General features: G+C 40.3%; 2 protein-coding genes across 4 annotated transcripts in view; one reads left to right on the forward strand and one right to left on the reverse strand.

Moving 5' to 3' along the window:
* Positions 1-17,133, reverse strand: part of itga10 (integrin, alpha 10) — a 370,978-nt gene that overhangs the window by 196,934 nt on the left and 156,911 nt on the right. The gene's annotated exons all lie outside the window — the stretch shown is intronic.
* The window catches only part of celf3b (cugbp, Elav-like family member 3b), a 37,869-nt gene continuing 23,422 nt past the window's right edge, over positions 2,687-17,133 (forward strand). For 2 of the 3 annotated variants that reach the window (XM_087812347.1, XM_087812349.1), the window contains exons 1-3: positions 2,687-2,753; positions 3,371-3,633; positions 7,878-7,960. In XM_087812347.1, the coding sequence (XP_087668473.1) occupies positions 3,489-3,633; positions 7,878-7,960 (228 nt within the window). In that variant the 5' untranslated portion in view covers positions 2,687-2,753; positions 3,371-3,488. The remainder of the gene's footprint in view (positions 2,754-3,370; positions 3,634-7,877; positions 7,961-17,133) is intronic. The other variant, XM_087812348.1, reaches the window with a different exon arrangement.

Raw genomic sequence — 17,133 nt, forward strand, 5'->3', positions numbered from 1 at the left:
GTTTTGACGTCAGTTGCTGGACAGATGTGATACAGAATCCTTTTCTCTCTACAAGCTGCGAGACAGATTCGTTGTGAAAACTTCCTGCCGTGTTTTTCTACGACGCTCCCCCCGCAGACTCCAGGAAACGACAGAGGCCCTGACATTTGACCTCTCGGGCCCCCCCCGAGTCTGGCATTTTTAGGAAATGACTTCTCCCTCTGAGGCTTTATTTTCTCGTCTCATCTCCTAATTTGTTTCTTCAACAACCGACACAAATACTGAGGGAAGCCGTCCATCTTGAAATGTGATTTAAAGACACGGTAAAAGTACATGAAAGTACATTAATCTCGACAAACACGTGATTTATCTTCCACGTCTTTGCTCAACGGCAGCTGCCGGAGGTCTCAATGTTTGACTTAATCTTCATTTAATCCACAATCTCACTCAGATTAAGATGCTTGAAGAGAGGCAGTGACTCCGAACAACAGAACTAGAAGAAGAAATAACGTTTTGTTGGCTGCGAGACGAGCTAATGTGTTTATTTGTGTTACAATGACTGACCCCTGAGGCACATTTGTGTCTCAGTGCTTGAATGAATCATTTAAATGGTAAACAATATGGATGTAGCTGTTTGTTGGGATTTAACAGAGGATTTTTTTTTACAACAACATGGGACGTAACTTTATGACTCACGTTACAGTTGCTATTTTTACTAGATGAAGATGTTTGTTAACGTTATCCCACAAACTAGCTTCGTTGTAGCAAACACAGTGAATCTAAAACAGTACCTTGTTCAAATTATATAGTAGTTTACAGTTGGAAAATAAATACGGAAAGATTTTTCTTAGTTAAAATTTACCTCGATTTCTGTCAAGACAAAACAAAGGAAATATATATTTTCCTTGTTTTTATTTGTTCTTTTCGTGATTATTTCTTCTTCCTCAAAGTTAAGGGAATTAATTTCCTTTTTTTTAACTATTAAATACATGTTTGTCTTTTTTCTCCCCTAATGAATAAAGGAGTTTGATTGTTTTTAACATAACATATAAAAAACACAAAAAATACTAATTCAGCAACTGCAAAACAAATACTTTTCCTTTTTTAAACAATGATTTTTAAGATGTTTACCCATAATAGATTATAAACACACTCTTTATCACAAAACGTTTTAATAAATATTTTCTTTTTCATTCATCATAAAACCAAATGTATCAAAGATTAGCTTAAGTACCAACATTAGCTTATTTTTAAACAGCCACAGTCCTTATTACACTTTGCAATATCATTATTTTCTCAATTCTTAAGTTTCTCATCATATCAAAGACGTTTTTTTGTGGCCCTTACATAGTTTATGATCCAGCAGCCTGGAAAATAAAAACGGGACCTAAATAGGAGCCTTGAGGAACGCCACAGGATTGGTCGGTGGAGTCGCTCGCTGACGCACGAACCCCGCGTCACCTTTTTTTTACCCCGAGATGGGTTTTTCATGTCCTTCTCTTTGGCATGTTTCAGAGCCTCGTCCTCGGGGTGATTCGTGCCTGTCGCCGTGACGACGCTCCATATATATATATAGATATATGTGTGGGGTGACAGGGCGGGGGGGCTGCAGGAGGCAAGGCAGGCAGATGGTGACCTTTAGGAGTAAATTAACATGAACCCTCTGACTCCTTTCACTCGCTCCCCTCACACACACACACACAAACACACACACACACACACACACACACACACACACACACACACACACCCACACACACCTGCAGCAGGATGATGTGTAAACAGCTACATGTGGGAGAAAAAAAATGACTCGCAGTGACGCTCCGGGAGTAAAATAGGCCAGAGATGCTGTTGCGTGGGTGTGAGCGTGATTTTTTCTTTTTTTTCTTTTCGGTCCCGGGCGTGAACAGCTGTAGTATAGTCGTGACCGCGTGCACGTGAGCGGGAGCGCGCGTCCGCTTCATAGTTTCAGCACCAAGGCCAGGGCTCGCGACCAGAACAATAGGCGGCTCCGCTCGGCGCGTCCAAGGGAGCGTGTCGAAGGCGCCACCGCGTTAGGAACGAATAACAACGAGATAAGATGTATTAAAATTACAATTTGATTTATCAGTGTATTATTAAGGTGTGGTTAAATGTATATAATATTTATCTTCGTTTAGATTTACGGAGAAGCGTAGTTTAAATGTGATTGTGACGGGTGTATTTGGCGACGGTCCCTGGCGGCCCGTGGAAGAGGGGGAGGAGAGAGAAAGAGAGAGGAGCTGCTGAAGAGAGAGAACAGACATCCAGCCGGTGGAGGAGCGACACGCAACAAGAAGCAAAAAGAAAAAAAGAAAAAAAAACACCAAGTGGGAGTTGACAACGTGAGGACGAAGACACGCGCTCCGACGGCTGGAAAAACCAACCCGGGAAATATTTACTTTCTTCTCCTTTTTTTAATTTTTTTCTTCCTCCTGCCTTTTTTTTCCCTTCCCTTCAACACGGAGTCCCGCGAGAGTTAGTTGAGAAAGTGCTTATTTTGTGGTGACAGGTCGTGACTTGAATCCTAGGATCATTTTTTAAAGCGCGCGCCAGAGAGAATCCAGTGGGTCGAAGCCTGTAAGTTGTAGAAGAGGCTGCGTGTGTGAAGACAGGAGGAGGAGGAGGAGAGGAGGAGGAGGAGGAGGAGGAGGAGAGCACAGCGGGCACAAAGAGCGGAGCATCCAGGAGGAAAGGAGCGAAGACAACATCATCCTTCTTTAACTTCTCATCACCATTCACTTCACCTGCAGCCGGTAAGAACCGAGAACCTTCTTCTCTTTCTTTTTTTCTATCTCTTTTTTAAAAAAGTGTGGATGTATATACGTATATACATTGAAGGGGGGGTTGGGGGGGGCGGGATCGGACAAAGGGGAGCCCCCTGACATCCGTGTGTATGTAACCTACAGCTGGCTAAACAAAGAAGCTGCTCTATTGCCATCGTTCACCCCAAACTATCACCTTTTCTTCTGCTCCCTCGTTTTTTAAAAGAAGGAAAAAGACATAAACAGAGGAAGTAGGGACTGATATTTTCCCTCTGATGTGGCATGAATTGGTGAAAAGAGTGGCATCATTGTTTACTGATTGACTAATTAACATTTGCATAATGATGCGGGAGCTCTTTGTCAGCAGCCGAGGATCCAAACATCCCAGAATCATATTCTTAAAACAAAAACATCCTTAGAATGATTTTTTTACCTCAATAATTAATTCCTTAATTTCAATCGTCGTTGACCTACTTTCCCTCCGTTAAGATAAAGACGCTCATATTTCAGTCCCCAAGGAAACAATTAATTTGTAAATGTTCTTCTTCTTTTTATCTTATTATTAAGACTTTTTTTGACATTTTTTTCTTCTTCTGCTGTGACTGGAGCAGGAGTCCAGCAGCAGCAGCAGCAGCATCCGCCGCCGTTACCAAGGATACCTGCTCCCGCTCTGTTTACTTCTCATCCCCATCCATTCCCGAGCGCCGTCCTCGCAGCTCCGTCCCGATGAAGGAGGCTGACGCCATCAAGCTCTTTGTGGGGCAGATCCCTCGGAATCTGGAGGAGAAGGACCTGAAGCCCATCTTCGAGCAGTTCGGGAAGATCTACGAGCTCACGGTGATCAAGGACAAATACACTGGGATGCACAAAGGTGAGTCGTTTTTTTTTTTCCGAACCGACTTTATGGTGTCGATCGACGGAAGGATGTAGCGAGGAGAATCGAGGAGAGGGGTGGGGGGGGGGGGATAAAAATGTCTTCTGCTGAGTGTCAGTGGTTGCTATGGAAACTGTCACTCCTGCTCTCGTCTTCAGCCTCTTGTCAACACAGCAGCATGAGATCATGTGGACGGGAGAACGACCTGCACTGTCACTGGATCTTAAGATCATTTCTCTTCACACTGACCTAAAGATCCGACTCAACAACATCTTAAGGACTTTAGGAAAAACTTTCTTGTGATAAACATACACTAAGGGTGAGGGTCAGAAATATAATGTAAAACTCATGTTTTTCTAAATTCTTTCAAACATATTTTGTTACCGTCATTAACTCAATATAACAAGGTAAAGATTATATCGCCTTTTTGTTTGTGAGTATTACTTGTCTCTCCAAATACATTCAGAATGAGTTCAGACATAAACATTAAACTGATCTTGTTTTTAGTAGTTTTTGGGCATCATTTTAAAAACAACTCTTGATCTTTTCTCTAAATCCTTCTTTATGTCTTTCTACTGATTTATTCTTTGATTTATTGGTTACAATAAGAGATGTGTGTATTGGCAAGAATCTGGATACAGGGACACCATTGTGATATACTGCAATATATTTCAATGCTGTAGGTACAAGGATGTATTGCGATATATTGTGATACTGTAGGGCCAACGTTATGTCGCAGTATAATACGATACTGTAGGCCCAACTTTATGTTGTGATATAATGAGATACTGTAGGCCCAACTTTATGTTGTGATATAATGCGATACTGTAGGGCCAACGTTATGTTGTGATATAATGCGATACTGTAGGGCCAACGTTATGTCGCAGTATAATACGATACTGTAGGGCCAACGTTATGTTGTGATATAATGCGATACTGTAGGGCCAACGTTATGTCGCAGTATAATACGATACTGTAGGGCCAACGTTATGTTGTGATATAATGAGATACTGTAGGGCCAACGTTATGTCACAGTATAATACGATACTGTAGGGCCAACTTTATGTTGTGATATAATGCGATACTGTAGGGCCAACTTTATGTTGCAGTATAATACGATACTGTAGGGCCAACGTTATGTTGTGATATAATGCGATACTGTAGGGCCAACGTTATGTCGCAGTATAATACGATACTGTAGGGCCAACGTTATGTTGTGATATAATGCGATACTGTAGGGCCAACGTTATGTCGCAGTATAATACGATACTGTAGGGCCAACGTTATGTCGCAGAATAATACGATACTGTAGGGCCAACGTTATGTTGTGATATAATGAGATACTCTAGGGCCAACGTTATGTCACAGTATAATACGATACTGTAGGGCCAACTTTATGTTGTGATATAATGCGATACTGTAGGGCCAACTTTATGTTGCAGTATAATACGATACTGTAGGGCCAACGTTATGTTGTGATATAATGAGATACTGTAGGGCCAACTTTATGTTGTGATATAATGCGATACTGTAGGGCCAACGTTATGTCGTAGTATAATACGATACTGTAGGGCCAACGTTATGTTGTGATATAATGCGATACTGTAGGGCCAACGTTATGTCGCAGTATAATACGATACTGTAGGGCCAACGTTATGTTGCAGTATAATACGATACTGTAGGGCCAACGTTATGTTGTGATATAATGCGATACTGTAGGGCCAACGTTATGTCGTAGTATAATACGATACTGTAGGGCCAACGTTATGTTGTGATATAATGCGATACTGTAGGGCCAACGTTATGTCGTAGTATAATACGATACTGTAGGGCCAACTTTATGTTGTGATATAATGCGATACTGTAGGGCCAACGTTATGTCGCAGTATAATACGATACTGTAGGGCCAACGTTATGTTGCAGTATAATACGATACTGTAGGGCCAATGTTGTGTCGCAATATAATGAAATATTGTTGGGCCAACGTTATGTCGCGATATATTGTGATACTGAGGGCCAACGTTATGTCGCAATATAATGCAATACTGTAGGGCCAACTTTATGTCGTGGTATATTGCGATACTGTAGGGCCAACGTTATGTTGCAATATAATGCAATACTTTAGGGCCAACTTTATGTTGCCATATATTGCGTTATGCAAGGCCAATGTTGTGTTGCAATATAATGCCATACTGTAGGGCCAACGTTGTGTCGCAATATAATGCAATACTGTAGGGCCAACGTTATGTCGCGGTATATTGTGATACTGCAGGGCCAATGTTGTGTTGCAATATAATGCGATACTGTAGGGCCAACTTTATGTCGCGGTATATTGTGATACTGCAGGGCCAATGTTGTGTTGCAATATAATGCAATACTGTAGGGCCAACGTTATGTCGCGGTATATTGTGATACTGCAGGGCCAATGTTGTGTTGCAATATAATGCGATACTGTAGGGCCAACTTTATATCGCGGTATATTGTGATACTGTAAGGCCAATGTTGTGTCGCAATATAATGCAATACTGTTGGGTGAACGTTATGTCGCAATATAATGCAATACTGTAGGGCCAACTTTATGTCACGGTTTATTGTGATACTGTAGGGCCAACGTTATGTCGCAATATAATGCGATACTGTAGGGCCAACTTTATGTCGCAGTATATTGCGATACTGTTGGGCCAACGTTATGTTGCAATATAATGCAATACTGTTGGGCCAACATTATGTCGCAGTATATTGCGATACTGTTGGGCCAACGTTGTGTCGCAATATAATGCAATACTGTTGGGCCAACGTTATGTTGCAATATAATGCAATACTGTAGAACCAACTTTATGTCGCAATATAATGCAATACTGTAGAACCAACTTTATGTCGCAATATAATGCAATACTGTAGAACCAACTTTATGTCGCAATATAATGCAATACTGTAGAACCAACTTTATGTCGCAATATAATGCAATACTGTAGAACCAACTTTATGTTGTGATATAATGCAATACTGTAGAACCAACTTTATGTCACGGTATATTGCGATACTGTTGGGTCAATGTTATGTCGCAATATAATGCAATACTGTAGAACCAACTTTATGTCGCAATATAATGCAATACTGTAGAACCAACTTTATGTCGCAATATAATGCAATACTGTAGAACCAACTTTATGTTGCGATAACGTTGGAAGAATGATATATTGCGATCTGTTGCGATAATGTATGAAGAATGATATATTGTGATATATTGCAATACTGTATGAAGAATGATATATTACAATATATCGCGATTATATTGAAGGAATGATTTATAGCGATATATTGTGATAATGAAGGAACAATGGTATATTGTGATATATTACGATACTCTAGTAACATTTTTTTGTTGCAATATATTGCAGTAATGTTGGAAAAATGATATATTGTGTTTCTTTCAAAGAATTGTATTCAGGAAAACCTCCATGGCATCATAAACAGACTAGGACTCTCTATTTGTATTTCAACAAGTGAAAAATATTTCAGATTATAACTCGTAATAATAACATCACCAACAGTAAAAGAAGATACAAACGATCTCACAGCCACACTGAGGCAGTTTCATGCTCCAGATTAGACGTGTCTTCCAATCAGTGTAATGGACGTGTAAGCCAGAGAGATGCCGGGGAAAGAATCTGTTGTTCCGACACAGTAAGCTGCTCTTAAACGCCACCAGATAAGGAGCGCGACGGCTGTGAAACCTGACGGTGTTTTTCGTATCCAACATTCACGTCGAAGTCCCTTCCCTTGTTGACACTGTTTCTGTTTGACGATCTGCTGGCTGTGAACAAACAGTTCCCGACAGGAAGCGAACCTGCCGCTGATCTTGTTGTCTTAGCGCTGGTGACAGGTGTAGTAAAATCAGGCCCCGGCCAGCCGGCTGTACCGCCCCCCCCCCACACACACACACACCCCCCCACACACACACACTCTGACACAGGTACTTCAGGCTAGAAGTGTGTGAGGCATGTGTTCGGAAGGAAACGACCCGACCGAGGCCTTGTTAGCGCCGTCATGTGTGACGTCCTGCGATCTGTTGCTCCTTAGAAGTGCATCGTCATGGTGATGTCAAATATAGTTACAGTGCATGAATATTTCAACAACACAACAGCCGCTAATTATCCAGGGAGGAGAGAAGTTTTTTTTTTCTTTTCCCTGATACGTGTGGATCTCCCATCAAACGTCTGATTCCTCTGTTTCCGCAGGATGTGCGTTTCTGACGTACTGTGCGAGGGAGTCGGCGTTGAAAGCCCAGAGTGCCCTCCATGAGCAGAAGACGCTACCAGGGGTGAGTCCACATCGCTGCACTAGTACTAGAACACACACCTCATGGAAGTACATCAGTGACATCAGAAGTAGTGGTGTGAGAAAATACCAATACACCGATATGTTGCAAGATTTCCTTTGTCTCGCAATATTGTACCAACGTTTTTCAAAACATCTTTTAAGCTTTCATTTTTTTTAATTTATAATAGCTTTCTTATGGTTAATATTTCGATAAAATAAATAATAAAGAAAATAAAGAGAAGAATATAAATATTCCGATGTATCGCTTATATATGTCTATATATTTGTAACAAAACGTATTAATTTTTAAATTACTGTATCAGTATTCAAAAGCACGATATATATATTTTTTTCTTTCAAATCATATTTTATGTTATGGATTATATTTAACTAAAGTTTGTACGAAATCGAATAATTCGATTTTGTTTCCTATTTACAATAAGCATAAAAATATTCCGGGTGTTTGTTCATTTTTGTGTTGCGATCAAACATCCCACTACTAGATGTCGCTACTGTACGTCCTCCGCAGCTAAAGTTACAAGAGATCTCGGCGATGACTGAGGACGAGAGGATACGGTCGAGTCCAGCAGCTTTTTAAAAGCTGACGTTTGGACATATTTTGGTTTCAAAAACAAATGAAAGCAGATACGACTTCGTCAAGAGTCGTATGAACTGTGAATTCTGCAGATGACTGAGGACGAGAGGATACAGTCGACTCCATCAGCTTTTAAATCTGATGTTTGGACATGTTTTGGTTTCAAAACAAATTGGTTTCAAAGCAACACTAGATACTACAAATATAACCTTATTACTACAGTATTACACAATATAACATTCCAAATGTTGAAGCTTTGTATTTATTAAATACCTAAATTCAATAATAAGTGTATTAAAAAGGTCTATTTTGTTTTTATAATTACATTTAAAAACATTTGAATATATTTTCAAAATGAACAGGTTTTTTTTCTGTATATGAGAGTTTGACATTATAATAATAAAAAAAAAAAAACAATGATCTAAATCCAACATTTGTTCACGGGTGGCCCTTTAAATCCCCCGGATCACCATGCGTGGGTGTAGTTTCCATTAGCGGCGCGGTGACATAACGCAGCAGCCAGCAGGCGTCTTGCAGCGAAGGACAAATATTCCCTCTCACAACACACACGCAGACCTCTCTCTCTCATATATATATTTATATATATATATATATATGTATGAGTGTGTCTACCTCGGCAGGTCCCTCTGTTAGCCTCCAGTGATCGCCGCTGCCTGGAGAGAGTAATTAATGTGGCCGTTCCCCTTTGTCTCATCCCGGGCCTCCCTGGCTCTCCGGTCAGGAATAGCGCTGCAGCTGAGGCGGGAGAGAGGGATGCTGTTTATTATGGATGTGCTAGTGTGTGAGATCTGTGCCTGTCACTCAGGCTGTACCTCTCTGTCGCTCCTTCCCTTCCTCCCTCTCTCTCTCTCTCTCTCTCTCTCTCTCTCTCTCTCTCTGACCTGATTTACGCTTCACTTTAAAATGGATTTTACACTTTTTTTTTTATTTTCTGATGTGGAAACTAAAGTGAGGTTCAGCAAACGTGACTGGGCGTCTCTGGTGTGACTAAAGGAGGCCGGAGGGAAGGAGCACACGCGTGTGCACCTGCCGGGCGTGTTACCGTCAACACACACACACACACACACACGCACACACACGCTGCATGTTAATAAGGACATTGATCCAATTAGCGCTGACAGAGAGCTCGACCTTACTGCAGGAACTCACCTCTCTCCTCTCGCGCCCTCTGACTCTTGACACCTCGTCACAAACATGGCCGCCCCGGGAGGCGGCGTCCGGATGTTCAAGACGTTGTTAAGCGAGTTAGAAAGTTTTTTTTATCGACTACAGATGAACTAACGATGAGCTGCAGCCTTTATTTTCCATCAGCTCGGGTGAATATCGTTGTGTTCTTTTGTCTGAACAACAGACTCAAGTTCGGCTCAAAAATAAAAGTAGATTCATGTTGATGTTCGGACGGATGTCAGGGTTTGAGATAAGATAAGGGACAGTGATTATTAAGTCATACGGAGATGTTACATAAGAATGAAAATGATGTTCAAGGAAATACATTTGAAGGAGGACAAAGGCAGGCATAAAAGAAAAGACGATATGACAATGAGATTTGTCTGTGACTGAGTTTGTCACCTGTGGTGTCAATAAAATATATAAATTAAAGAAGTCTGTTCAAAGGTGTGTTACTAAAGTACAAGAAGAAAATAAAACAGTTAATTATTATAGGTTTAATTAAAAAACCTTATTAAAGTGATTAAAACGATGTAATTATTTAGCCAGTATACATTAATTCAACACCCTTTTGATCATTGCATTAGGATAAAAATATCAAAATGTTTATTATCAAAATGTGTCTTTACTTCATTTCCTAGAATATTTCTTTATCACTTTTTAAAATCTCAACCATGAGTACATTTCAGTCTTTTTTAAAGTGTCAAAACTCATCGAAAGAAAACTTGAAAATACTTCCAAAAACAGTAAAAAAGACGATGAAGGAAAGGAAAATAAAATCCCGATGAGATGATGCTCATAAAACACTTGTAGTACTTGTTAAAATAATACATAAACTCTTAACTGTACATCCTTATAAATACATATAAACTCTCCGTGTGCAGGTGAAACTGATAAAGTTTTTAACCTCAAGGTCATCTGACACTAAAAGGTCAAGACCTCCTTTTTTTACTGTATTCAACAGTCGTTCAGTGAGAAGGAAGGAAGGAAGAAGGGAAACAAAGGGAAGGAAGGATGAATTGCCATATTTCACAAGGAAGTGTTTGTGATTTCCGAAGCTTCATCTTTTCTTCTCAGTAGTATCCTCTTCTTCTCTGAAACGCGCTGATGTCGTCACTTTCTAATTATTTTTTGCTGCAAGAAAATTTCTCTCATCCCACGATCTTTTTAGCTCCTCATAATACCCGCTGTCCTCGTTTGCCTCTCCCCCGTGTTCCCCCTCTCCGCCGCCTCCCTTCTTCACATGTTTCAAAAATACTATTTATTCCTCTCTTCTTTTCCACCCTCCCCCCTCTCTTCCTTCCCCCCCGAATATATATATTTAAAATCCTGATTAAACCCCTTCTCTTTTCTTTTTTAAAATCATCTTTTCTTTTGTGAGGATGTGTTTATCATGCTGCTTAGCCTAATTGCTGCCTGGAGTCACTGTTTTTTTTTTTTTTTTTTTTTTTTTGCTCAAATGCTTTTTTTTTCTCTCCTCCGACTCTCATTTCACAGTTATTTTGGTAAGTCCTCCTCTCATCGTAAGCCCCTCTCCCACTCCATCCCCTCTTCACTCCTTGTCTCATTCCCCCTCCACTTGATTAGTTGACCCCTTTGACCGTTTTTCACACCCTATCTCCCCCCTTTCTCCTCCTCCATCCCTCTCTCCTTCCAGTTAAGCTGCATGATTAGTTTCTCGCAAACTCATTTTCATAGTGGCTTCACTGTGGGTCGGATTTGAGATGCACACGTGTGCGCTTCAGCTCTGCTTGTACGCCGCAAAAATGGGGTTTTAATGTCTTGTCTCGCTCTCCGGTTCGGGTTCTGACGCCGCCTGAGCAGCGCCGTCAGGGCCCGGGAAACGGTGGAGGAGGAACAGAAGTGGAGCAGTGAGAGTGTTCGCCTGGAAACGAGTGGAATGAATGAGGAACAGATGGTCTTATCTCGGGCGCTCGCCGCCGTGTGTTTAATTCGAACACGGAAGACGAGAAGGTGGACGGACAGAGATGGAGATAAGAGGTTCTTTTAGGAAAATAAAAAAATACCTGGCCCTTTTGGTTGTATACATGTGGCCCTTATCAAGGGTAGTGTTTCTAAAACACCTTTTTTTTATTATTATTTATTCACAATTAAATTCCAAGTCATTTGCTTTATAACACATGAGATGGTTTGCTAAAAAATCAAAGTAGATTAATTTTGATTCTTTTGACGATGACAGTGTCAAGATAAGATACAGAGACAGAAACTAATATATAAAGACGTCCAATAAGATTAAAACTAATTGTATCCTCTCGTCCTCAGTCATTGCCCGGAACTATAACTAATAATTTAAGTTTTTTTTTTTTCGTAGATATGTGTAAAAAGAAAATGCGCCTCATACGTTCTGTCAAAAGACTGTTAACTATTGTGTCGCCTCTGGGTCAAGGTGACCCGGTGGTTCCGAAAACAAAAGTGTTTGAGGTATCCCTTGTGTTGCCTCTGGGTCAAGGTGACCCGGTGGTTCCGAAAACAAAAGGGTTTGACGTATACCTTGTGTTGCCTCTGGGTCAAGGTGACCAGGTAGTTTATGAAAACAAAAGTGTTTGAGGTATCCCTTGTGTTGCCTTAAGGTGAACAACCTTAAATATATATATTTTTTACCCAAGATCTAAACAGCAAAGATATTTTTGACGGTATGATTTCGCTCAACACCACCGTTTTTCATGCTTATTCTTCTCTTTTTCTTTTACCATTTCTAGTCTTTTCTCTGAAATAATAGATGTATTATGAATCCTTTTTTCTTTTGAAAGACCCCCTCACAGCGGTCGGTGTATAATGTGGCCAACTAGGAGATTGAAATACCAAACCCTGAAAGATAAATAAAGAAGAATTCAAGTAAAACACAAATGAGTTCTGAATTCAAGACTATCATGAGCATAACAAAATTACTTTAGAATTAAGAATATTATTAGATACAAACAGGAAACTAGCTTAATTGTCTTCTTAATTATATCTGTAAATACGACCAACTATGGTACTATTCAAGTATTGTTGTATGTTGGCTTGTATTGTTCTGTCACTTCCCGCAGACGCTGAGGGTTGATTTAAAAAAGTCTGACCTCATTTAAGAACAGATTTTTAGCTCATGTTCCTTACGATCCCAGCGTCCTCACATATCGTGCAGTCGCCTCGATGTGATGAACACGCCGTCCACGCCGTCCACGCCGTAAATCTCAATCTGCTCCAATTAACATGGTTTTCTCGACTCACCACGTCAGCAAATCACAGCCAGCGTTGGTCGGCGAACGACAAATGAGTGATATTTAATGAAGCCCGCTAATTTAATGAGCTTTTATCGTGACTTTTCCAGAGTTGGGCAAATAATGAGTTTTATGCAAATCGCGGCCAACTTGGCCAAAGATCAGGACTGAGAATTAAGACGCCTCGACGCTTGATCGTCTTTTTGAACAACATCAGGAGGACGCCTGAGTCAGCACAAAAGGTTAGGAGGGAGTTGACACTGGAGGGTCTTAATAAACGCTGGACCTGGAATTTTTTATCTATTCTTCCCCTTCTGGCCCTGGAGGCTTATGTATATTAATATTAATCATTTATTAATATTAGGAGAAAATCGCTATATTTTTAATCACAACAGTGTATTGATATTCAACAGCACTGTATCAATATTTTCTTACCTTTTTTTGCAACATTCATTTATTCTTTATTTTTGCTTTTAAATCAAAATTTAATTTTATCACAGTTATTTTATGGTTTATATTTGAAAATATATTCACAGCCGCTAGATGGCGGCAGCTAAAGTAACAATGAAATCCTGCAAGAATCCGGCGATGACTGAGGACGAGAGGATACAGTCGAGATTTTCAAGCTGATTTTGTTCACATATTTTTGGTTTTCAAAACAAATGAATTCAGTTACGACTTTGTCAAGTACTTGACAAATACATGTATATCCTTGTTCCTACAGTAACGCAATATATCGTATCGTTTCCTCCCTGTATCGCGATACGCATCGTAATCGCCAAATTTTCAGATAATAAAAACAATTAAACTTGTTCTAGTTTATTGTCAAAATGATTTTATAGACCAAATATTTAGACAACAACAGTAAAAATACATCAAATAGAGTTTGTTTTTACTCATTTTTTACTAGTTTACAGGTTGTTTTTTTAAATAAACTTGACGAAAACACGCGCCTCGCTGTGTCAAGAGTCACAGTCTAATGTTAATTCTTAAAAACAAAAATAAAACATCTTCCAAGAAGTAATTATCCATAGAACTGAAATGATACCTTTTCTGTGCAGTTATGGTTGCATCACGTTTGTGTAGCGCTTTGCTACATTGAATAAAAGTATTTTTCTTTCCGCTCATAAGTTTGTACGAAGTGGAAAAAGTCGTACACAGCCCTGAACACTGAGTGTAGCATTTATTTAAAACTGTCTCCCTTCATCAGATCATTGCTCTCGTCCTCCCTCTCTTTTCATCAGGCCACACTTCACTCATGGCCTGTTTAGATTTTAGCCTGAAACCCCCCCCCCCCCCTTAAATCCACTCTCTCTCTCTCTCTCTCTCTCTCCCTCTCTCTCTCTATCCCTCCATCTCTTCCAAAGCCGACTGCAGCTGTAATCTTTCCCCTTATCTTCCCTTTTGTTCTTTGTCGTTGATATCTCTCTCCCTATTTAATCTGCTCTCTCTCTCTCCTCACCGCCCTTATCACTTCCTTCATCTTCGTTCCATTTAAAAACACTGGCGTGTGTGTGTGTGTGTGTGTGTGTGTGTGTGTGTGTGTGTGTGTGTGTACAGACACACACTTACACATCTGTTTTGTCACGCCGGTATCGGCTGATCTCGGAGTAGGTGAAATTAAAGTGTGATAAGCAGCTTACCAGGTGTGTGTTGTCATGCTTCGCCGGACTCTGCTTTTTGATTAGACCAAAGTACGCTCGACACACACACAGAGTCGCACACACACACACACACACACGGGGTCGCACACGTGTGACGCACCTCACGGTAGTATCTCTCTGAGCTTTACAGTGACTCATAGAGCACTGGATCAATACGCTTTTTATTGAATCTTAAATCTCATAAATGAAAGTCGTTTTCCGTTTCATTGATGCATTCGTGTTGTTTATTGCGGCAGAGATAACAGCGGAGATAACATGCCTCAGACACCAAATCTGGTCTTTTAATTTGGCCAGAGCAGATGGTTGACTCACATCAAAGTGGAATATTGTTCATGTGGATGTGTTGACCTATAAAGATGTTCGTGTTTAAGATAAGATGCTGGGTGAGTGTTTGGGTGATGAACAACATACTTCCTGGTAAATATATATATATATTTGTTTGCGCTCGTGGTGGTGAAAGGGTTTTAGACGCTTGTGACCCTGAGTTACATTGTGACAAAATAAAAGAAGCCTTAGTATCAGATCCAGATGAATTCCATTTAAAAACAACACAGGAATTTTTTGTGCCGTTTTAGATACAAAATTAAATTAAATTAAATTAAATTAAATTAAATTGAATTAAATTAAATTAAATTAAATAGGTCATATAAAGGTTTTAAATAATAAAATAAATTCAAAATAAAATAGCTGAAGGGTATGCTCCTAGTAGTAGTATAATATATGAATTAGAATAATATTACTTAATTTATAATTATAAACCATTTCAAACGTAATTTAATAAATCAGACCAGTTATAATTTTCCTTTTAAGTCTCTGTTAACTCCAATAATATTATCTTACGTTTCCCTCCTTTATTATTTTCCTTTACAATCTATTTTCCACCTTTAATTATCTATGAAATTATCCTTTTCTCCTTCATATATTGTGGCTTTTTAATGAACCGTGTGATGCGTTTGGTGACGTATAGAATCCCCTTTACATCAGTCGACATCATATCCTCCATCATTTCCCAGACATGGAATATATTATTATGATTTTACTGATACACCGTCCCAGGGAGTATCCACGTGACGTCTGCACCTGCCCCGGCGTCGGCTTGTGGTGAATGTGAGCGGCTTCTATTCAGGAAGTGTTTATGTTGTGTGTATTTTTCCGTGTGGAATCTAAGATGCCTGGCGGGCGTCCTCCCCGTGGGGCGAAGCTATGATGAGCAATTATCCACTAGGGCGACTTTGTGGGCTAATTTAGCATATTTATGTGGTCAGCAGCACTGTTTACTATTCCCCTTCACTGCTTACTGCTGCACTTTCAATTTAGAACAGACCTCACTATCTCGCTCTCTCTTTCATTTTTCTTTTTTTTTTTTACCCCTCCCTCCCTCTCGCTGCCTCCATCTCTCCTCGCCTGATGGAGTTTGTGATGTGTATCACTCCCCCGTCCCGTCCCGTCCCTTATTCTGTTTTTCTATTTTTATCCCGACTGTGTGTGTGTGGGGTAGAGTGGGGGGGACAGGTGTATTTTCGTGTGTGTGTTTTCAAAAAAAAAAAGGAGTCCAACACAGCCTTTAAGATTAGTGTGTGTGTGTGTGTTGGGGGGATGTTTGAGGTTGGCATGCAATTGTGTGCAGCTCAGACCAAAGGGGATTTAAAAACAAAAGTGTGTGTGCGAGTGCGTTTATGCATGCAACATGCAGAGAAAGAGAGCCTGTCCTCATATTTCACCACAGAATTGGAGGAAAAATCTAATCAAAGCCTCATAAAAGCCCGACCCCAGAGAGCACCTGCCTCTTTAAGGCTGGAGATTACACACTACCCATGCATCCCCCCCCACCCCACCAACACACACACACACACACCCTCAACCCTCCCCTCCTCCTCCTCACACACATATGCCCACATGTACGCTTGTATCATCCCCCACAGAAAATAAAGTTTGTAATTACCCGGGTTTGTGCTGCCAAATCTCTGCCTCTCTGATGCTGAGCTCTGAAGTAGCACAAAGTTGAGTTAAGTCCACATCACACGCCATCTGTTTGGTTCGGCACCGAACCTGCTGCGACGTCTCTGAAGGAAAAAAACATGGATTCGTAGAGGGGGGGGGGGGGGTGTTGTTGGCAGGGATCGGGTGATACGATACATATCACGATAAAGAACGACACGATCTATCACGATATATATTGATGCGCTGTAGTAATAAGGATGTATTTCTAGTATTTTTGAGTACTTGACAATGTTGTTTAATTTGTTTTGAAACCAAAATGTTTTCAAACGTCAGCCAGAATTGACTGTATCCTCTCGTCCTCAGTCGTTGCCGGAATCTTTCGGGATTTCATTGTTCCTGTGGCTCCGGGGGATGAAATTTAACAATATGAATTGTGGGTAATTGTTGATAATAAATAAGTAGGATTTGATTTCATACATACTTTGTTGGAACATAAAACCATAAAAGAAAATTTAAAAAAGCACAAATTCTAGCCATCTAGCAGCCAGAAGCTTAATTGCACAAC

This window comes from Callionymus lyra, chromosome 17 (genome assembly GCF_982586985.1).
Source record: "Callionymus lyra chromosome 17, fCalLyr1.hap1.1, whole genome shotgun sequence".
Lineage (NCBI taxonomy): Eukaryota > Metazoa > Chordata > Actinopteri > Syngnathiformes > Callionymidae > Callionymus > Callionymus lyra.